This window comes from Chiloscyllium plagiosum, chromosome 26 (assembly GCF_004010195.1).
Source record: "Chiloscyllium plagiosum isolate BGI_BamShark_2017 chromosome 26, ASM401019v2, whole genome shotgun sequence".
In the NCBI taxonomy this organism is placed as follows: domain Eukaryota; kingdom Metazoa; phylum Chordata; class Chondrichthyes; order Orectolobiformes; family Hemiscylliidae; genus Chiloscyllium; species Chiloscyllium plagiosum.
Genome location: NC_057735.1, coordinates 28,422,079 through 28,446,386, shown reverse-complemented (window position 1 = coordinate 28,446,386; position 24,308 = coordinate 28,422,079). Strand labels below are relative to the sequence as shown.

Here is a 24,308-nt window from a genome sequence, read left to right as displayed (position 1 = left end):
TATTTAGTATTTAAACAATATTCAGCTCTTCTTTCTGCCAAACTATCTGGGGGATTTTAGCGTTGCTGTGCCGGCATTTGGACGAGATATTAAAACTCATTCAGACCCTGTTTCTCGTTAACCGCTGGTATGCAAAACTATCTATGGCTTGAATATGATGAGAAATTACCAGGATAACAAAAGTGTTACACTAACTTCACTATTTGACTTACTAGATGTTTGTGAGACTGAATATTTTGTCCACATGATTGGAGCAATTCATAGGCCGCGAAGTACTTTGGGGAGTCCTGACTCTGTCAATGCAACTATATAAATTCAAAGTTAAAAATCACACAACACCAGGTCTGAAGGAGCGACGCTCCGAAAGCTAGTGTGCTTCCAATTAAACCTGGTGGACTATAACCTGATTTTTAACTTTGTACACCCCAGTCCAACACCGGCATCTCCAAATCATGTAAATGCAAAGTTGTTTCAATCTAACATTGTGTAACTCCACTGGAGGACGCTATAGCATATTCAATGAGATGGTGAAAATTGAAAGCCTCTTTAACCTTTGTTGTACAAAATTGATCGAATCCTAATCTGAATATATATTTACTGTAAACACAATGCTCAAAACTGAATAAGACAGTATCGAACAAGTGGCGCACCTATGTGTTGTCAGTTGGCTGATACCTGGAACTCGGCAATCGTCACAACTCATTCAGCAGTTTTCCAGTCTCTTTCTCGCACTAACTGGTATTGAACTCGACCTCTTCCCCACTGCCTCATTTATGCAGCGAATAACCCGTTATTCTCACCAGTTTTGTTCGATTGGGCCTTTGAAAGTTCCTCTTTTTCAGCTCCATTTGCGACCTGACTGTGCTTCTTGCGTCTTTGCTTGTCCATATTTTATAAACTCTTAATGCAATTTGCCTTTCTCTACTCTATGTTGAGCAGAGTGACATTTTAGAGCTTTTTTATTGCAAAAACATACTTTATTCACAGAAAAATTGTCTTTATGCACATACACAAGGTACTAAATCATTTTTTGCATTAAAAAAAAGCAAACATTGGAATTTGACATTCCTTGCAGTTGCAACCAAAACATTTCCTACTCATGCAGGACACACATTTTGAGGCCACGAGACGGACCTTCGATGTATTTTGACGGACGGTGCTCCTTGGCGGCAGTTTTGTTGGCGTGTTACTTTCAGACTTAACTCTGACACCACAGTCCCCCGCTGTTCCAGTCACCGTCGGTGTCAAATCGGCAGTTGTTTATTATTCATTTTCTAGTTAGACGTCAATATCGAGGTGAAGAAACGCCCTCTCCTACTGCGAAGAACAAGCACCGTTCCCCACCCACGTTATTTTACAAAACACTGTTTTCTTAGCAGTAGATGCCATACAAGATTGAGTTGTCAGGTCAACATCTCTGCTCTCCAAGACACACCTCTGCAGAGCCAAAAATTGTATTTTCCATGAGAACCAAAAATATTCAACATCCGGAATAAACCAAATACGAATCTTCTTGCCCCTATTTATTCCAATGATTTGTGTTTTTATTGCCCAGCATAGCATTACAGGTTTATTTTCTCAGCCATATGGATTTCAAACATCAGAATGTAATACTTTGTGATCCAGCAGGAAGTCACATTGAAATTTTACATACACCAGTATTTATTAAATAGAAAATGTGTAACTCGTATACTGCAGAAATATAAACCATTAACAATATACAGAATTGAATGTTTTCAACCACCAGGTGACGAGCTATTATTTGAAACAACGGCTGATGCCACAAGTAAATACTCGATGGTGCCGCCCAACAGTTCATTTGCAAGCACAATTTGTACAACGCTGACTCATCGGTGGCTCAGGCTATCGAGGCTGCACTCTTTCCAGGAGCAATTGCGTTTGCCTCATTCACCGACCATGTCCCCAGTGCCCTGCCAGTATTCACTTTTTTGTTTTAACATAAATTCGAGACTACCTTTGTGTAGAGATCACATGATGCAACTTTCTGCAGCAAATGGGGACGGGGCGGTAGAAAAATTGTTACCTGTGAGCTGAAAACAAAAACTGAGAAACGACGGGACGAAATCCTCCTCGGGTCCGCGATGCCCAGTCAACAGCATTGAAAATTTAGGTTTGCAAACCAAGGGTAGTTCAGGAAGGATTCAGCGACAAAAAAAAGGGGAAATATCCGCGACGTGATTAAGCCTTTCAAAAAAGGAGCATCGGAGACTTCAAGCGGTGATAGCCCTTTGTTTACCGGGGTCGAATGCACAGGGTTATGCCCCTTTCCCTTCACCACAGCGGCGAGGGGAGAGGCTACGGTTCTTCCGGGGAAGTGGGGGAGGGGGAGAGGGAGGGAATATGTCGCCAGTGACGTGAGCGAAACCCGCCCGGCCCTTTGTGACATCACAATAGAAGGCGGGGTTAATCCGCCGCTGATTGGCTGGCGGTGAGACGGCAACAAGAGCAGGTGACTTGAGTTCTTGGAAAGTTCCTGGAAAGCAGCGCGAGTCACCGCCGCCTCCTCCTCCTCCTTCTCCTTCTCTAGGAGGCCTGGAGCTGCTGGCTACCTCCATCCACAATCAAATGAGATGCTTGTATCGAGTGTATTAACATGCTGCAGAAACGAAGCGAACTTCGCCCGGTAGAATCCCACGTTGCAAAACACACATCCGCACGCTGCAGCCCTTACTTATCAATGATGGTTCCGATCCAACAGTTTATTTATTTGTCACCCATTCTGTGGAGACATCCAAATGCACAGCTTGTATTTATTTGGAGGGGTGGGAAGAGGAGGAGGAAGACAGAGACAACATGAAGTTCAACGGGAAGCTTTGGAGCCCCGTAGGCGTGCCTTGAGATTTTAACACGTTCAGTGATGCTCTAACAGAGGGGACCTGAGCTTCTATTCGAGCTGAGGGAAGACTCAGGTCTGCTCCCCATCGTCACGTGACCTCTTTACACATTAAATTTCCTGCTTTTTGTTTTCGTTATTTTCTCTTTTTTAACGAAGGGAGGGCTACGTTCGCCGTGGCTGACAGATACGACTGTAAAACCTTCACCTTCTTCCCCCTGACAGGAGAAACAGTGCATTGAGAGAAGCCCCGAAAGGGAAACGGCTTGTGCGTGCTCTGCAAGTGCCAGGCATCAGGAGGGGTTGGTTGGGGGGGGGGGTGGATTTAGAAATGAAGCTGCCCTTTTCGTTCAAAGGGTTAAATTAATTCTAAGAATCTGGGACGAACAAAAGATCCCCCCCACCCCCCCACACACATACACACACACACCCTATTTTCGTTTTCTTTTGTACGTGCCCCGCTGTGCCTCAACTCTGTCACGATCCAGAGGGTTGAATCAGGCCGAATCGATTCATTTAGTGACTGGCTGCTGTTAGTGGAGTTAACTCGGGGTGAGCGGGCTTGTTCGCGGCCACAGCACGATGTTTGGAAGCCACTGAACCGGGCTCGCACAACAGGAAACGCTCCGATTAACGAAAAGGTGCGTGCGCTTTTACAATCGTTGGGCACACAGAGAATTCATTCGTTCGGTTCGCATGAACAAGTCTGTAAGGAGATGGGAAAAGTGAGGTGGCAATTAGTTCACGTAAATTATGTGTTTATGAATGAGTTACAACGAATGTGGTAGGATATCATTTTGAGCGAGCAGAGAGTACAGGAACTGATCTGAAGGCTCATGTTCAATATTTTTGGGCAATTGCGATTTTTTTTATTGGTGCAATTGATTTGTACATAAAAACATTTTACTATTTTGCCTGCATAAGTTAATGTCAGTGCCGTAGTAAACGCTTCGGGCAATTGCGATTCTTTTATATCGGAACGATGGATTTTTACTCGAAAGCATTTTGCGCTCCCTCCTGCATAAATTAATGTCAGTGCTGTAGTAAACGCCTCTGCTGTTTGACTCGAGGTTGGAAAATGAACCCCAATTTCGAAAAGATGCTGGAGAAAATATAAATGAGTTTAGTCACATTTACGGGCGGCAAAGATGTTGCGGTTCGTGTGGGAAGATTTATTTTGAAGTAACGCGTTGTATGAACTTTAATGTGGGAAGAGTTTCCTCCAGTTTCACTATTGATCAGCTTTCTCTTTGTCCAGATTCAGGGTGCTGGGAACAAAGCCTTTATTTTTCTGGCCGATGTAGACGCTTCGATTGAAGGACGATCAGTGGTCATTTGAATTCGTCACCTCTATGATCTGCCAGGAGAAAGTAGCAACCCCGCTGTCGTCCGGCAATTCGCCTCAGGACCCCGTTGACCTCCGGGAAGGACATTCTGATTTGTTTCGTATCTCCTGCACCATGAGTCATTTGGAGCGTACAGGTACATTGAGTGTGATTATATGGATTTTTAATCTTGAATACATGTAGACGTGCAGGTCAATTTTTGAATGACGTTCTGTTTTAAAATACTGGAGTCAATTCGCCTATTTGAACGTAGCGGAATGTCTAGTGTCTTTTTTTTCTATAGTTCCCGATATTTAACCCTCCCTTCTTTTACACTTTCACAATTTCTTTTTGTTAAAATGCAATATACTTTACCTCAGATGTGTCTCGTCATAACGCTGCTTAATAATTAATTTCCGACCCACATCTACAAGAGAAATTTAGTAGTTGGAGAAGGCAGTTAATGCGAACAGTAAATATTCTCTTGTAAATATTGCAATTTCAGTGAAAATGTTTGTATCTTTTTGGAATGGTATCTCATGTGTTTAAATTCGAAGGTTGTCTTTTACGTCTAAAAGTCTGAAGGATAAGTTTTCGTGTTTGTTCCACTAACTCATATTCAACGTGAGAAGTAGAAATATTTAGGAAGAAATCTTTTTCGTCATTTGAGAAAGAATAAAACACCAGTTTTGTCAATTGTAATGTTATTATTGATTTTGAACAGTAATATGTGCCGAAGGAATCAGGAAAATGGACCTTTTGTATGTCATTACTTAAGGATATGTAAAGCATACAGATCTTTAGAAGCTCACTGTAGAGTTAAGATGCATTTTTACTTGATCCACTATCATTAAAAAAATGAAATGAAATATTAATTTGAAATGGGAAATGACAGGAACCTAAGCAACAATTCTAATCTTTCTTAGTAAAAAAGTATTAAACAGCACAATTCATGTGTCGAAGTGGAGACATAAAATTGTGTGTAAAGTATTAATTTAAAGTATAAACAACATTGCCGGAGGCTAAGTAAACAATGAGTGTTATTTAGAGTTAAAACATTGTCTGAGGCTAAGTAAACAATGAATATTATTTGGAGTAAAAGACCTTTCACATTTTTTGTATTTTTTGTTTTGTAGTTCTAGCATAAATATTGTTGAATGTATCATAATAATGGAAATGATGCAAAAAAGTCTTGGCTATAATAGCACAATTTGGTTTACAACTTGGTAGTGAAGGGAATATTTTATGACATGTCAGCATCTCATTTTAACTCTGGCATGAACAATTCTATGAGAATGCAGTCAATGTTTCATTTCTGTACAAGGAAAATAAATTACAATTGTGTAGTTCTACTTTTAAAAGTTTTGCATGATTAGTTTGGTCACATAAATGTCAATCTTGACTGAATTCAGTTCAGTTTCATTATATTACCTCATTTACCCAAAATGATTTCTTTATCATTCATACAAGTAGATTCTATACCAAAAGACATGTTTGGAGTGTGCAAAGAAACACTTTGAATTGAATGTATCAAGTGAAATGAGCTACAGTAATAAAAGTGTCTGTTTTATTAAGAGAAAAATTAAAACAAGAAATGGAGTAGGGCATAACAAGATAACTGGTAATCCAAAGATTTAAAACAAAATCTAGCAATATCTGAATACTGAAAAGATGCCTGGGGAGTACAGAAAGGCCTACATATCACCTATTTTTAAAATAATACAGCAGATCTGACCTAGAAAACAAAAGAGCAGAGAGTTGGAAATCTATTGTGGTTAAGTTTTCAGAAACTCTTCTTAAATATACCAAGAGGATATATGAATGGAGCTAAAGCATAAACACTATGGGATAATAGAGAGGAAATTTTTCTCAATCAAATTTGCTGTCTTGTTTTCATTGTTGGGAAATGAGCTTGTGCAATAGATATGATGTATTTTTATGTCAGTAAGGTCATTAGTGCAATTGATTTGCAAGGCTGGTACCAAAAACAAATGAGAATTCAGTGAGAATATTTTATATTTGTTACATAATTGTTTGACCGATAGAATCTAAATGTGAAAGCAAAGTGCTATGGATGCTAAAGATAGGGAATTAAAACAAAAAGTTGAGCAAAATTATGCTGCTAGATTGGCTGAGCTTCTCCAGCCCATTTTGTGTTTACTGTATATCAGAATCCAAACGATAGTAAATCAAAGATTGTCATCGGCCTGAGAGCATATTAGTAGTGAAGTGCAAAGAATAGTTTGGTTGTCTCTTTTATTTAACATCCTAATAAATGATGTGGATCCAAGAGTCAAGAGAACAATGTTTACTTTTGACTCGCAGTTGATTAATTCGAATCCTAGAAGCATGTAGCACGGATTGGAACTTTTGGCTCATTATGATGTTGGCTCTTTAGTACTAAAACATTTGCTTTTTAATCCTAACACTGCAACGTCCTAAACTTTGAGAAGTTGTACAACTTCAGATGGTAGATTTCTGAAATAAACATGATAAAACTGAAGTAAAGCAGACAAATGACAGATGAGTTACAGAAATGCACATGACATAAATTCCAGGGAGAAATTATTATGCAAATATAGTAAAATAATGTACGTTGAAAATGAAAGACAATTAAATTAAGCCATTGCAACAATATTTGGTGAGAGTGAGAAAAGCAAATCAGATATAGGGATGAATTAAGAGGTCAATTTGAGTTAATTCTGCTGTTATATAAATCATTGGTGCAACTGCACTTGCTTTACTAGTTTACACTTCTCTACAAAAATAATTTTGCTGCTGTTGAAAGGATACACTAGCGGGCAACCAGAATAATTGAGCAGCTAGATAGTTTGGATTATGAGCAACAATGATAAGAATTGAGTAAGTTATTACTGCAAAAGCAAAGGTTAGGAGAAAATGAATATTTTGCTTTGGATTCTAAATCACTCGATATCTTAAACCACAACCATTATTGTCAACTGAGTAAAACTTAAGGGTGTGGTCTATACCTGAAAGAGTGTAAATTCAAAATGTTGCAGCAGAAAAATTTGGATATATTTTCACTGCTACAGAAAATTAATAGTATGTATATTCATTAGACTTGCCTCTGCATGTTTAGTTTTATAAAGTTCTCATGTAGCAAGTTGCTGAGGGTATGAGCTGATAAAGTCACAGTAACAAAGGCTAAGCATTTAAACTTGAATAAAGAGGCAAGTAACTCTGTATCTCCTTAACCAATCAATTTGCGGGATTGCTATATTAGCTGTATAAGGACCAAAGAGGAAGAGTAACTTAAGAGTGGGTAGATTCAATACAAAATCAGGTAAAGAAAGACTAAATTAAGAGAGAAGAGGAAAAGCTTGAAAGTAAAAGTTAAAAAAGCTTTTTATTTAATTTTCCATTTTAAAAATGTCCAACAATTAAAGCAATGAGACTGTACATTTTTAATAATAGATTTCAGAGCCAGAAAAATATACTGACAGTGACACACAAGAGCGATGTATCACACATTAAAGTGTACTCCAACTGAAATATACCAACTTGATTTTTGGTGATGAGCTAAGTTTGTATTTATTGTGTGAAGTTGCTGTATTTTGCAATTCAATAGTAAGTGGAGCAATTTGGAGACAGCTTTTAGTCTAACTGCATCTCTCCCTTTCACCTGAATTTATTGCTCTACTTACACATATATGATGGTGAGAACCATTAGCCTCTCAATCATTTTGACAGCAAGTTCTGACCCATTATATCACAGAATGATTGAATCTATGAAACAAAATTCTTAGGGAGACAGTGGAAACAAAGTTTTGATTTGTCATAGAGAATTTTGATAGTTTTCAGAAAATTATCATTATGAATACAATATAGGTGACTAATTTGAGACATGACTTAGTCTGGGGAATAAATAAGCTTTTGAATATGATTGCTAAAGTTTTCCCTCAAGGGCTTTTTCCACTTTTAATTGTATAAATTAAGGTTAAGATTAAGGGCACTGATTGAATGATTATTTGTACACTTAGTTCAGTGATGGCTCTTTTTGTGTTTGTTCAACAAGTAGCGTCCTAGGAGCTCTCAATTTATATAATGGTTGGTACCATTTGTAATCCAGGAGACCAGAGTTCAATTCACTGATGGGGTGAAACTACTCTCTACGTGGTTATCTATTGTCAACGTAGTCAGCCTCCTCTTTAATGGGTCTTCATGTTTTAATTTGCTCTAGTTTGATTCTTTAGATTTATTGGTTACTTTGAAGAATTGTAAAGGGATATAGGGCTGGCTGGTTTAGCTCAATGGATAGTGTATGGTTCTCAATAATACTAATGGCCTGAGTTTGGCTCCCATTTCCTGAGGAATTGGGAACTGCCTCCTTGCCTTTTCATGCATGATATGCCACTCAAACTATGTAACCAATGTTTCTAATAGAGATGATTTGGAGATGCTGGTGTTGGACTGGGGTGTACAAAGTTAAAAATTATACAACACCAGGTTATAGTCCAATAGGTTTAATTGGAAACACACTAGCTTTCATAGCGCCACTCCATCAGGTGATCACACAATCACCTGATGAAGGAGTGGTGCTCCGAAAGCTAGTGTGCTTCCAATTAAACCTGTTGGACTATAACCTGGTGTTGTGTGATTTTTAACTTTCTAATAGAGGGATGCTTGTGGTCCCTAGTGGACTATGGCTACCTACTATGTACCTAAAAAAAAGAACGGATATCTCCTATCTAGATTTGTTACTGACTATGATTGCCATGGTTAGTGAACAGTTCTATTTCACTCTATCCTGTTGATTCCAGGATCAGGTAAACCAGATGGATCATGGACTATTTTTGCCTAGGGATCCTGGTGTTCTAAAACATTCGTTACCGGAGGGGGAGAAAAAAAAATCAGTGTTTTGCTTTGAAAAGAACCATGGTGTTATGTAAATTTTCAGTTGGTCCTTACTGGCCCTTTTAATCAAACTCTGATCTAACTTTGCAGTGCTAAGAATCACTGTTCTGATTGAAATACCCTTTAATTCTTGATTGAAAAAAGTACTTTCCCTTTTCATCAAACTCAGGCTGTTTCTAGGAAAAACAGATCAAAGTTCATAGCAGCTCAGTTACAGCAATGGAATGAAATAATAAAGCTGTTTTTTATCGTGGCAAAAAAAGTTACTGGGAAAGTAATCAGCAATACAGAGCCAAAAAACTCTAATGCTTATGCAAGCTCTCCATTACACAAGGTTCTTGTTTAATTTTTTTTAAACTTACTGAACAGTAAAGCTTAGCTTGCATGTGTCCAATAAGCTGGCCTGATACTGTCTTGACTGATTGTCACTACCAGTATTTTCTGTCTTAGTATGTGCCTTGAAGTGTCCTTATTCTTTTTCTCATCTGCTGTACTCTTTTATTTTCCGTATGCTTAAAATGGAAGGAAGTCTTATGAATTGTGTTTAACTTTAGGGAAACTGTAGTTTGTGAATTGAATGTGCAGAAAATATTAAATGTGTCAAAAAGAAAGCTAAAATGTGGAATTCTTGGAAAAGACAAATTAGTGCTTTAAAGGAAAGAAAAACAGGAATTAATGGGCAGAGAGTCAGTAAAATATAAATGATCGTTTTGTGTGTTCCCTGTTGGTATTCGAGTGTAGTGTAAGGGTTGGCATGACCAGTCATGTGATCAATGACTTCCTAGAGTCATTCCATGATAATGCATTCTATAGATTACAATATTTGTCTTTTTTGGAAGGCAGCTATTTTTAAATAGTGCTAGGAGGTGGTTACAATTGTCAAAAGTAGTTATTTGTCCTAGATAATTTGATGACACACAATTGTAACTGTGTATATGTGACTTTCTTATGTGGCATTGAACTCTCAGACTCTTATCAGCCAGCTCTTAGCCCTGCCTTTCAAGATATAATGAATATAAATAAACCGTACTCCTAAACTAAAAGGGTGAGACAAAAACAAGTTTCTGGCTTGTAAATAACTTTTTACAGTTGGCCCAAATTAAAGGTCCGTGATGTTTTACTGAGAAATAATTTATGGTAAGTTCCAAGGGTAAAACAAAATCAGTGTTCGGTACAGTGTTCAAACCCATTTCTGTGGTTTAGTTTACATTGCAATAGACCAATAAATATAAAATGTCCTATTCCAAAGGTTTGGGAGTGCACTGTTTCTTCACCCGTCTTAGAAACACAAGGCATCAGAGTAAAATGTTGGCTGTAGAAATTCTTATGGTGTCCATAAGAATTGGACCAGGAGACCTGGGTTCAAGACCTACCTGCTCCAGACTTCGTAATAACATAGCTGAACAGATTGAATAAGATTTTTTTTTGTTTGGAAACTTTTGCACCACTCAAGCTCCTGGAAACGGTCATTGGTTAACACATTACTTGGCTCAGAATTGAGTGACAAAATTCGGGAAGTTTCCAGGTTTGCTCTGCTTCCTGCCAGAGGAACAGTTGAGGTACACATGGTTTCTGCTATTCAATAGGGAGAGAAAGTTGGTTTTGTCTGCCTCAGCCATGTTCACTTACTGCTGCTAGGCAATGCATTGCAACGTGCTCAATAACTGAATAAACTTTGAAGTCTTGCAGTCAAGCCTTGTATGTAAAGAATACTCAGGTGGCTACATTGCCCAGTCTCTCTGGAAGTATTTTGCAGGCAAGATCAATAATTTTGCATGAGATTGAAAAATAATAGGAGGGCAAATTATAATTAACATTTTACTCTGATGTCTCGTGTTTCTTGGGCCAGGGAAGAAAGAGGGCACTCATAAATATAAGCATAAACTTAAATATGATCTAAAACTGTAAGAATCCATTAATACATTAGAATTAATAAATATCATCAACATGTTTATCATTCTAGTATGCAATAACTATGTTACACACCAGCAAGTGTACATTGTACCATTCCTAGCTCTTTACTGTTTTATACATTATGTAGACAGATCCATAAATAACTGGAATCTTTCTATGCCACTATATGTTTAGCATAAAATATAATGCAATTTGACCCTGTGTAAGGACACTACAATGGAGCTGACCATCTAAATATTTTATACTTTGCAGCAGCAATATTAATCTGCTGGGCCATGACCAAATCAGGAATGTCAAATGCAATGTTACCTAATCACTGCCAATGGCAATTCTTCATGGCACCGTTGAACTCACTTTTGTTATTTTGGTATATTTATGTTGCCTTTCAGGACAGTTTTTTAGTTGTTTAAAATTGGTTTGAACAATCTTAGCTTTGTTCCAGTGGCAGTTGTACATATGCTACCTATAATTTGGCATTAAATTCATATCTGGGATGTCTGCTGAGTGAATGTGAATGTATACACCAGTGAGAGAGATTTGGTCTTACAACATTGAAACTGAAATGTGGTTTAGGACCAAAACCTACTCCCACTTTACTATATTTAGTTATATGTGGGTCAGAAAATCGTGTTGTTGAGACTGGAGATAAGCCAGTCAGTAGCCATTATGGTAAGGCCATAACTGCCCAAGTTTTGGATCGAAAGGCAATTTTTAAACTTGCTATAGAATGCTATCATCTATTTAAAACTATTTACCTAAAATGTATCCAGTTAGTACAATAACTCTCATTGTGTGGGCTGTCCAGCTTAGCGTTTCTTTTTTAAAAAATCAATGAGAAAAAACTCAAGTTTATTCCAAAGTTGTAAAATTTCCCATCTTCAGAATAATTTCATCGAGATTGCATTATCTCTTTACAAAAGATAATTTTGCAGGATGGATGGCTTCAGTTATTGGACAATCTTTTTTTTTGCTTTCATTTTGCTTATGTAAACAGCTGGGGAGTGTTTCAGGCAGCTGCTATAACATGTGAATGAAGTTGTTGTCTTGCTAAACATAGATGTTTTAGCATGATGTCATTCTTGTTGTGCAGTAGTTATTCTTGCTTGGAGCTTTGCTTGTCTGTTTGTCTGTTTGTCTGTGTGGTCTGATGACACAGTGTTCCTCAAAGATGAGTTGGACTTTTAGATAATTTGTCCGTTGAAGGTCTTGTTTTTCACATTGATGCAAGTATCCTTGATGTTCCCATCCACATGGATATTACTGGATGAATTTTCAAAGCTTGTAGGACTATCATCCTTCATCTCAGTGCATTTTCATAACTGTCTACCTTGGCATTCCCTCTTCCTCCATACCACTTTCACATTGGCAAACCTCCAAAGCACAAATAGTTGCACTCTGTTCAGTTTTTTTTAATCCTTTTCAAATGAAGTTCATTGTTTCATGTTGGTAATTATGTGCATTTTCTGTGTAGGAACTTAATAGTGCATCTGGACCTCTTTATTTTGACTCTATCCATATAAGTTTGTGAAACTTTCATTAATGTAAGAGTTGCACTACTAATCATGTTCTAAAAAGCATACAAAGTTTATACTTTTGCTTCATTCTTCTAATAGATTATTGTTGAAACAGCTGTCTATACAAACACATAAAGGATAGAGTATTTCGCTATGTTTGTTATTTGCCTGTGTGCCATGCCTGCACCTCTGGAAATAATAATTATACTTTTTTTTTGTATTATTTCAACACATTGTGGCGCAGCATCTGTTTTCAGATAAAGCATTCCAGGAATTTTCCACCAAAAATTCACTTTTTAGCATGAGGCAAATGGAAATCCAATGACAGCAAGGAAAGATAATCGATTTGATTAGTTAACTTTAAATTTTAGGTTGTAGCCTCCTAAACATGTCTGTAACCCAAAGCATGCATGACCTGTTTTTGTTGGCTGTTCTGTTAGTTTTAAAAGCCGCGATCGTCTGCATCAGTTCATTTTCAGGTATTTTTACCAAATGATTATTTTGACAGACATTTGCTGTAAGTCTGCTTCCACACAAAGCTACAACATATATATGTATAACTACAAGTATTTAACAGGGAATAAATTAATTCATACTTTAGCTTGGTAAGCTCCAGGCTACTATTTTAAACTCTTAATAATTTCACATCTCACTCATTCTCTCTGGCAGTCCAGATTTTTCTACTATATATAATGTATAAATGGTCACAATACTTTGGATAAGCACCTGAAGAAAGAAAATTTGTAGGGCCAGGGGGAAAGAACTGGTAAATGGGACAAGTTGAGTTAATCTTGCCATGAATGGCATGTTTGTAATTAGCCTCATTCTGTTTTGTATGTAGTAACTCTGTTCAGCTTTCCTCTAAAGCACCACAATATAAACACTTTTGTAAATTGTATGTGGTAAGCAATACTTAGTTCCACATACGGGTCGGTGTGGACTTGTTGGGCCGAAGGGCCTGTTTCCACACTGTAAGTAATCTAATCTAAAAAAAAATCAGTTGAATATAATGAATTTGATCACCTCAAGTTCTTAAATCATCTTTTCTAGATGTGGTTCTTCTCAGACTGGTTAGTGGGATGCTCAGAAGGTTTGCATTGTGACTACTTACATTTCATAAATAAAATAAAGAATCTGGTTTGTGAGGGAGAAGACAGTAAATTACAGATGAATGTGGAGGCTGTGACAACAAGCAATGAATGGCAGATAAAGTTTAATACAGAACAGAGATGAGGTATTACATTTTGAGAACATGATGAAAGAATGCAAGTGGTAAATGCTAAGGATTTGGTTTAATGGAAATGTTATAGAGTCTAGTCATTTAGATAAATAAGTTCTTAGTTATGAGTGGGAGGGTTAAAGAAACCGCCTGATGAAAGAAAATGGTATTTTGGGCTTCTTATCAAGAGGGATTAAGCAAAACAGGAAAGAGATCAGCCAAGTTCTTATTGAATGGCTAAGCAGGTTCAAGGAACTGAACCAAATACCTCTGTTCCCAATTCAAATGCTCATATGTTGTGCCTCTTTACAAAATGATAGACTAAATCTGGAATGCAGTTTGATGCATTGAGTTCCTCACTACAGGAGAGGTACATTAACTTTGGAGAAAATGTGAAAGGAAGTTTACCAGAGTGTCAGCTGTTAGAAGGAGTCTGACTTACAAGAAAGGATTTGAGCTGACTTTCTGCAATTTGAGAATTGCAGAGGGTGAAATTGACAGAGGTATTTCTGATGGAAACAGAAATCAATAACAGGGCAAATTTTTTGACATGACAGATTACCTGGCACCTGGCCAAAAAGTTTATTGGCACTGCACTGACCAGAAATCCACTGCTCCACAGTGATAATACGTGGTAAAAGTGGGACCTCTACCCCTCTGAGATAGGAAATCTTACTCTAGAGCTCTTGCAGCCAATCTGATTGGCCAGCAGCTCTGTAAGCCCACCAGTCCAAGATCAAATCGTCTCTGAATATGAGATGCTGTGGATCCTGGAGCCGCAGGTAGGCGAGGATTTGGATGGATCTAAACCTTGAGGGGTAGTGGGGTGGGACCATGGAGATTATATGTTGTGGAAGGGATAAAGAGGTACGATGATCACCCGAGGGGTCCCCAATGGGCACGAGGCATACTTCATGTACTCTCCTTTCTGCCCACTGGCAGCCTGTACAGTGAAAGCTGCTGGACTGCTTGCTATTCCTTAATGGACCAAACATTGTGGGGCAGACCTTTTGAGGCAACTAAGTGGCGAATACCTGAAGGCTGAATAGGCCTAAGGGCAGATGAGCTGTCTAATGCCTTACGTGCCTCTTATCTATATCGGGGACAGGTTGGAGTTGGGTGCGTAGGTGTCAGGCCTCACATCCTTCAAAGGGGCTAGCAAGATAATGGCAGCATTCATCCCAAATTAAATGTAAATAGCTATCTTCATTATTCAGAAATACATTGAAGACAATAGCTGTAGTAAGCACTACACACAGAAATCAGGAGTTTGGAAGAATTGTTCTAATGCAATGTGCATTTTTTTCTATAGGGTGTGTTTGATTCAAAATCAATTATTACAAGCTTTTGAATAATGTAATTAAAAAATTAAAAGCATGTGAGGGGAAAACAGAAAAATGGGATTTTATAAATTCAGTTCGAGTAGATTGACTTGCCTTCTTTGTTATTTCAGAATAGGTTTTATAATCCTTTTACTACATTTGTGTTGATTAAAGTTTAACTTGTGAAAATTAAATGTTGTTGAATGAACAAATAATTCCTGCTTTGATTTGTTCTCCTGAGTCAGATTACAATGCAATTACATAAAATGTGTAATTCACTCTACCCTTGTTCTTTCTCTAACCAGGCTGGTATTGGGGAGCACTTACCTCAATCGAAGCACGACAGATTCTGAATCAAACCACTGAAGGCACATTTCTAATCCGGGATAGCTCCAACCCAGAATATCTTCTGACTCTTTCGGTCAAAACAAGCTCAGGACCTGCACACCTTCGTATTGAGTACAATGAGGGAAAGTTTGGCTTTGATTCAGTGGTTTTGGCAAAACCAAAGCTCAAGAATTTTGAAGACGTGGTTGATCTTATCCAGCATTATGTCTTGTTGTCTAAAAGTACCCAAACTGCACATGACCAGTCACTTACGCCAGTGACTAAAGATACAGTGATTCACCTGAAACTGACTAAGCCCCTGTACATTGCAACGCCTTCATTGCAACATCTATGTAGGATTATAATCAATAAAAGTACTAAGGCAATCCAAGAACTTCCTTTGCCCACTAGATTAAAGGAATATTTATTAGAATATCCCTTCCATTTGTAACTCAGTTAAGAGATAACCATTCCTAAAATGACAATGATAAATGACAGAGGGACCTGTTACGTGGAGGAAATATTCAACTGTTTCATGTCAACGACTGAGTGAGATTTGGTGCTATATTGCAACACACCTAATAGATAATGAATTAAACTGTCCATAATTTTCATGTTTGCTTTAACTTAATGTAAACACAAATTTTACAGTTTCTTAGTAGAAGCAATCAGTTTAGCTTTCAGAGTTATTATGGTAAACGTTTGATTTTTGTTCAATATTTCCTCTGACAGCTGTGGCTTTTCACGGTATACTTCACATTGTATACAACATGCATTCTTGAAGTGTGGTATTTGAAGAATAGTTTGGTTTTTGGTGATTCTTATGTTTCAACTGGCTGAAAATGGAAGGAATCAAATGATAAAACCCAGTGAACTATTCCAGAGGTCATGTTGAGGAGAGCATCATTAGCAAACTTTGTTGTTACCTAACTTTCAGCTCAACTGCCAACAATGCTTAGTTAGACATTTTGATTAAGTTAGAGCACTGCTTCCTGCTGCTCCCCAAAGTGACTCATACACATCCCATATGGACAAGCTGTGGGCTTTCTTCCTAACAGATTGGTATATGGGAGGATTTAGTTCTCACTGTAGGTTGAGGGAAATGTTAATCAACATTTGATCTCTCTTCCTGCTGTATTATATTTTATGGATAACTTGTACTAGCAGCATTTGCCCACTTAAGCTGAAACATTAGGCAAAAGATTATATGATATGCCAACTGGCTAACATTAACCTGCAGAAAAGGCAACACTTCTTAATGGTTAAGAATGCTATGTGTAATGTGATTTGAAATCTTTCAGTAAATGAATCAAAATAATTGAGCGCAAAAAACACTTGTGCATTTAACTTTTCCAGAAAATGAATCTATCTAAAGCAAATTGGTCTAGAGTATGACTCTAAGTTAGTGTTTGTAATGATGGCAACACCACCAGCATTGACCATCATGACAGGCAGCAACTTTTGGTATCTGCACATGCTCAGCTAAACACAAATAGGCAGAATTTGTTGTCAATCATATCCTGCACTGGTGCACCGTTGCAGTCTTTGCAGATACAGGCAAAGCAATCAGTGATTTGGCATGAACATCAACTTCTTATGCACTATTCTTGCTGGAAAAAATAATGAAAATGTTAACACTAAGATTTTAATAACATGCAAAATTATAATTTCTGCTAAACAATATCTCTAGCCCTGATAATCTAACTTCATATATGTGGAATCTAGTTTGCTGCATTCCTTAATTAAAAATTTCATAGGTATGCAATGTTTAAAATATTTATTGTTTTCAGCTTTACCTTAATCCTAATTGTAATTCCACTCTTTGATCTGATCTTTCTACAATGGTTAGAATGCAAATGCCAAGCCTTGCTTTTACTTTGGCTTTACTACCTGTATAATTTTGTCGATTTAATCAACCGCTTAGTGAACTTGATGCCTCCACTTTCCCCTGACACTCTAGATGGCACAATTCTATCTGTTCAGAAGAAGCCAATGCTATAGAGTCCAGTATTTCTTTGTGGTGGCTTTACTTGATGTTACTGGTGAGCTCTGTCCCTTCATTATTGACTGCAAAATCTGGGCCATGGCATTGCATTGTGAAACTGGAATTATGCCATCAATGAATTGGTGAACCATGCAGCTGTTTTTCTATTGTAATGTAATTGGAATAGTGCCAATAATGTACGAGCATCTGTAGATTAGAAATGCAGCTGTCTAATTAGCTTGCTGATGCCTAAGAATCCATGGAACAAGGAAAGGTCACTCAGCCTGCAAAGCTTGTTCTATCTTTGGCTACTTATAACACACAAACAGTAGTATACTATGATCCATTTATAGAAGTGTAGCCCCACCTATCATTGACTTGTTCAAATCCTAATGTTTTAGCCTACAACAAAAACTCTATTACACCTACCTCTGGGTTTAGCAGATGGATATTTACTATACTGTATATTTATTTATCCAGATACTGATACAATACAAAAGATTATATTTGAACACTGGCTCTATGCTCACTTTGAAAGAATGCTATATTTTACTGGCATCCCTGTTTCAGTTAAAACTTTTATTTTTATTAGCTAGGTTACATTATTTGGTTCAATTGCACTGCACATTTTTATTTCAACTGGATATGAGAATTTCTCATATACTGCCAGACATTGTTTAATGGAAATGGTGGGAGACCACATCTGGCAGTTATTCTGACACCATTTTGGGTTCATGCCCACTGCAGCATGACCGACTCTCTCAATAGCAACTTTTAAAAACCATTAACTTCAAATGTTTTAGTGTTATCAAAGACATGTCTTGTTCAATTTTCATGAAAGTGGGTCATTTTGTAGGACTTCTCTTTGTCTGACAAGGGAGTGATGTGATGTATAGCTGAGAGAATGAGTCCACAGTACTGAATCTACACTTCTCTTAGCAAAACAAACAGCAAAGCAATAATCACAATAGTATAAAACTATACAGCATGAAAGGAGGTTCTTGCAACGTTTTCCTAATCAAATTCTGTTTAGTGAAGTTACTATGAAATCTGTTGTGCCATCTTTTTAGGCAGTACACTGCATATCAGAACAAATTATTACATTAAAATAATTTGTCATCTCTATTAAATGCCAGAATTGTTTAAATGAAAAAAAAATCAACAAAACATGTCCTTCTCCTGATTTTTATTTTGATACCTCCATTTATGAATTACAAGTTGGCCAAACAATTACAAAGGATAGAAGAATCCAGCCACAGCCTATTCCCAAAACGTATTGAGTTTCCGCAATCTTCTCTGATAGTTTAAAAGCATTACACAGAAAGGTGGCTCTGCCCTCAAATCAGATTAAATTAATCACTGCTGATTATGCCTTTTTGCAGTCTTTTAAGGAGATTCTTAAAGTTTAGGTTAAATCTTTAAGGTCAATGACACACGCACACTGTTCTGAATAATTTTACATTTGTTTTTCGGTTTGCTACAAAACTACCAACTTTGCACTAATTAATCTTGTACATGGTTTGCTGTATGTTGAGCAGTTATTTTCAGTTATGGGAGGGGATCCCATAATGATAATGCCACTAGATTAATAATCCAGGGTATCAGGCTAATATTCTGGGGATATGGGTTCAAATCGCCACCATTGTAGATGTTGAAATTTGAATTCGATATCTGGAAACAAAAGCTAGTCTCAATGTCAGCATGTAAACATTGTCCTAAAAGACCAATTGGTTCATAAATGTATTTTTTTAGAGTAGATCTGCTGTCCTTATTTTGTATAGCCTACATGTGACTTACAACTCTCAGTAACATGGTTGACTCGTAACTGCCCTCCGAAATAGCAGAGCAAGTTCAAGGGCAATTAAGGATAGGCAACAAATTCTCACCTTGCCAGTAACAAACACATTCCATTTCAAAATAAAAGATTTTATTTAAAATCAGATTACTCACAATGAGAAATGGACACTTCTGTTTTAGTTGTATTGATGAAACTGCACCCTTAACTATATCAAGGAATACTTAAATGCAAAAAAAAACATTCTAAAATATGTCCTATTGCAATGATTCTGGCAGATTTTGATTTCAGTTGCATCTAAGTTCACAAAGACGTGAGATAGGAAATATGAAAGCTAGTGCAATTTGTTGTGCATGGATTATAAAATTGAAATTACGACCTTTGTTTATTTTGAAAAATAGCTTTAATACTATGTTAATGATCTTAAAGTTACAGGAGGACATGTTGGTACCTAAGAATCTTTGAGCAGGGAAGTTGAAAAGAAAGCAATTGTCCATCTAATAAGTGAAATGTAAATACACTTTTAAGCTTTAAATCATTTGTTTTATGAATCCCCTTTCATGTTGTGGAAATAGTTCCAGTAGTGTCTGACTAGGGGTGATCAGGAAATCAAACCAAATGTCTGAATTTCCTGAAGAAATCAATTAGATAATTCCTAGGACAATTTCATGTATTTTTGAGGTACTTGGTAAAGTAATGATTATTATATCCAGCATAGAGTTGTGTGTTTTTGAACAGATAAAACAAGATATGACTTTGAAATTGCAACTAATCCTTTTTAAATCAGTGATCATCTCACTGCAAAAGATAAAATGAGAGGTGTGTGTTTGCATTGAAAGTTTATGAAATTCAAAGTTAGTCAAATGCATTCCAGCAGTCCTAATTGAAATCCTTGAATGACATCTGACATCTCTGAAACCTCTTCCTCCTCAGCATGTCCTATGATTATTAAAGTACTTTTTTGAGTAGTACATCCTGCTATTTGTGAGAGACTGGTCCTTTTCCCCTCCATGCTGAATCATTTTTTTCATGCCTGGAGCAAATGGCCAGTATGAGAGGCACTAAATGAGCGCTGTTAGAAAAGTAGTATGGGTTGTCTTGTTGTAAATATGTTCATTCTTCAGAGATTAGAGACCTAGTTAATACTACCATAATATAGATCTTATAATTGTTAGAAACTTATTTATTTATTTATTCCAGGCGAATATGTATTTGTCTTCAAATGAAGACTTCGGAAGCAATAAAATGCTTTGCATTTACTTGGAAATTAAATGCTGTTCTCAGAACTAAAATCCTTTGTTTAATCATTAAATATATAGATATGATTCTTAAATATTAAAAGCTGCTCTGTAATTGTAATGTCATCAGAAAATGAGATATATTTAAAATAACCAATTTTTAGTATCACTTTCTTTGTAGACTGCAAATAGGGAAATACAAATCATCACAAGCAAGACCATTTGATATTCTCAATAATGAAGGTTGAATCATTAAGCAAATGTTCCTTTTGAAACTTTTCTTTGGACATGACTATTACTATGGTTATTAATCAAACCATGGTTATGTCCAAAACCTTCATGTACTTTGAAAGTAAAATATCATCTCTCCCTCCAGTAAATATTCCTCATTTTGGCTTTTAATATTTCAAGGCAGTGGACCAAAGGATCAGCAATATCAGAATATGAGTGTATTTTGTAACATGATGTCCAATGTTACTTAGTAAATAGCCTTTTTGCAGTTGAAAATCCTATATTCTGATCTCTCATATGTCTTCTCTACATTTTAAAGAAGCCTCCAATTCAAATTGCCATTACATTTTGCATACATTAATTCTGCTGTTCATCTTCAGTGGAGCCAGATCAGATTTCTGAAAATGGATTGTAGACTAAATTGAATTTAAGGCAGATCAGTGCTTCTGCCATTTAATGGGATTATAATGTTTCCTTAAGTATGTTTGGAATGGTAAATATTCCATGAAGTGAGAAATCACATCCATATTGACCCATTGTACATGTCAGAAATTGTGTATCTGGCTTTCATATGTGAGATTGAATATTTTTTAATTAATGCAGTTATGATTCCAAAAGTATGAACATTTTCATAATTTATTTGATAAAATATAGTTACTTGCATTTTAAATAGACCAATGATGAATAAACTTGCCTGCATTTATCATGTGGTACCTGGTGCTAGGGATCATTTTTAAGCAATAATATGCCACATTTTAACCAAAAAAGGGGCTGCTGTCCGTGGTCCTTCCGCAGACTAAAAGCACAAAGAATGACTTCTGCTAGAAATATAAATTGAATTAGAGCCCTGAAAAATCCAAATCAATTCTACCTCATGCATAGTTAAAGATTGATCAGTCATGTACAAAAATATGAAATCAAAATGAAGTGCTGGAAATGCTCAGTAAGTCTGGCAGTGTCTATGAAGAAAGGAAAAGTTTGAGTTAACATTTTGATTAATGGTCTTTCATCATCAATCTAAGATGTTTAATTGTTGTTTCTCTCTTCCAGATCTCCTGAGTATTTCTAACAATTTCTGTCTTCATTTATATATAAACCTGTGGAAGTTGCTTGAGTAACTTAGGGTGCTATCAATCAAAGGAAATCCACGATAGTTCAGAATTTGTCAAAGTTCAGAAAAGTGAGACCTTACTTAATATTGACCAAGGAGTAAAATAACCAAGGGCCAGGTCATATGCTATTCAGGGATCCCAAAAATATGGCATCAATATTCTTAGTTATGATGTTGCATTCTAGTGTGACATGCCTGTACACAATTCATGTGGTCAAATATCTAAGGGAAAAATACTCAAAGTGGGTCAAGAGATTACGGGAAAGAATTGTGGTGCTGTCTATCATACATATAGTAAAATTAATGTCTTAAAATGTTTTGCTAAATAGCTGGGAATAATTCCTATTGGCAAAGTTACATTATTATCTTAGAGTGGATTTTTATGAAAAACTGAAGGCTGCAAATTCACCCAATAAATACATATAGTTCTGGCCTATTTTGTGTGTGGCAATGTTTGCTTTCAGTTTGAGGCTGCATTTTTACTCCAGTACCAAATAGCTCATAATGGTAATATATTCCAATTTGGGACAAGGTAGAAATGAAGTCAGCAAGTTGGCATTATACAGCTCATCTGCTTGAATTTCTCATCAAAGAAATTTAAGTTTCTAGCGAATGGCTTCCTAATTAGAGGATGATGCTTAGAAAGAAAGACAAGCAAATTGAATGGAAATTGAAAGCAATAATTTCAATACTGCTGAATTGTTGACAAGTTATTAACTTGCAGGATGAATAGCAAAATTGAAATTTATTCTGTATTTATGAATAAGATTGATTTAAAGCATAATAGTTTGCATTGGGGAGTACTTTATTTATTTGGAACCTATAACTGTATGTAAAATTTTCAAGAAAGTCGTGTTGAATGTTAGGAACACTTTTATAATTGCATCAATGCTGTGCCCCGAGGTGGTTAACGATTATCAACTACTAGGTGAAAGTGAGGACTGCTGATGCTGGAGATTAAAGTCGAGATGTGGTGCTGGAAAAGCATAGCAGGTCAGACAGTATCCGAGGAGCAGGAAAATCGATGTTTCAGGAATGATGAAGAGCTTTTGCCCAAAACATCGATTTTCCTGCTCCTTGGATGCTGCCTGATCTGCTGTGCTTTTCCAGCACCATACTCTGAACTATTATCAACTACTGTTTCAATTAATGATTGATTACCTACCACTGACTGGTATTAGCATCCTTTTGGATTTTATTTCGAATAATTCAATATTCAAAGTACTTGAAGCTCCTCAAGGATACCACATTGAAGCTAATCTCCTAACAACCTTTGTAATTTTAAAAGCAAAATTATGTTTTCAAATGTGGGTAAACTATGCAGAGAAGGTATGATACATTGAAATTTCTGTTTGTTTTTGTATTTTTCTGATTGCTAGTTGCCATTTGAATCTGTTGTACCCAAACAACTGACGCTACTGTTGACTAATATGAAGCCCTATCTTCGCAGGAGCACACTGATAATTGTGGTTGTTATGTATGGGTGCTTCAATCATCAATCAATATTACTCCAGACAGTCTACAAAATAGCAAAGATATTTCGCTTTTATTCTATTTGGTGATACAGAATGGATGCAGATAGAAGCTGTTGTAAGTGGCAATAAATTATTGTTGAATTTGATCTTAATGATTTCTGACAGCATAGAAAAACTAAGGATGTTAAATCAAATTTCCCAAAGCTTAGTCCATACCAAAAATAAGTCCCAAAAATGATATTTTTCCCCTTATTGTACCTTAATGATAAAACGTGTAAACTTTAAAAATACATGTTTTAAAATCAAATTTTTCATTAGACCACCAGATTAAACATGAAAGAAATAGTATTCAGAAGCACTGCATTTGAGAGAAATATGTTATATTTAATGTTAAAGTCTGACACGATTTGGTAGACAGACAGTATTCTCGCACATATTATTCCTGAGTGCATTAGTGACAGAAAACTGCATCAGAAATGTTATGTGTAATAACAGACCATTTTGATACGTCATGGATGGCAGTTTTATATGCCTGCATTTCTTTTCACTCCACAAATAGATTGATTCAATCCAAAAAGGATATTAATACTATTTGTAAACAATCATACTGATTGCAAGGAATACTGTGTCCAAGGAATTTTAATCCACCTGTGTTTTATCTGGAGAAACCCCCTTAAGTTTGCATACTGTGTCAGAATACACTCAACAGTTATCTCAAAGACTGTAATTTTCCACCTTCAAAGTCATACATCTGTCAACTACAAGCTGCTGAGCATGCAGACCATGAGTTCTCTAAATAGAAATGCTGATAAGTAGCAATTCTTTAGTTATAAAATATTCTAGATGTACAAAATTAATTATCTTGGACCTAATGACTGAAATGTATATCATTCCCCATTATAATTTTAATTGTCCATGTGAAATACTCTGGACCATGTATAATGATTTAGACTGATCACCATTTTATAATTCCTGAATATTGTACAGATAAACTGGTACAAAGTTGAGGATGAGTTGAATTATACAACTCGATTTTGAACATTTGTCCACAGTACACCTTACTTTCATTTCACAGACTTCTAGTCAACTGATAGATTCTGAGCTGAATCTGTCCCATGCAAATC

General features: G+C 36.5%; 1 protein-coding gene across 1 annotated transcript; it reads left to right on the top strand.

Moving 5' to 3' along the window:
* The first annotated feature begins 2,929 nt into the window (after positions 1-2,929).
* On the top strand, positions 2,930-22,699 carry LOC122563219 (suppressor of cytokine signaling 2-like). The gene is made up of 3 exons (XM_043716796.1): positions 2,930-3,495; positions 4,113-4,336; positions 15,329-22,699. Exons 2-3 carry the CDS (start codon positions 4,207-4,209, stop codon positions 15,799-15,801), a joined length of 603 nt encoding a protein of 200 aa, XP_043572731.1. The 5' UTR covers positions 2,930-3,495; positions 4,113-4,206; the 3' UTR covers positions 15,802-22,699.
* The last annotated feature ends 1,609 nt before the right edge of the window (positions 22,700-24,308 follow it).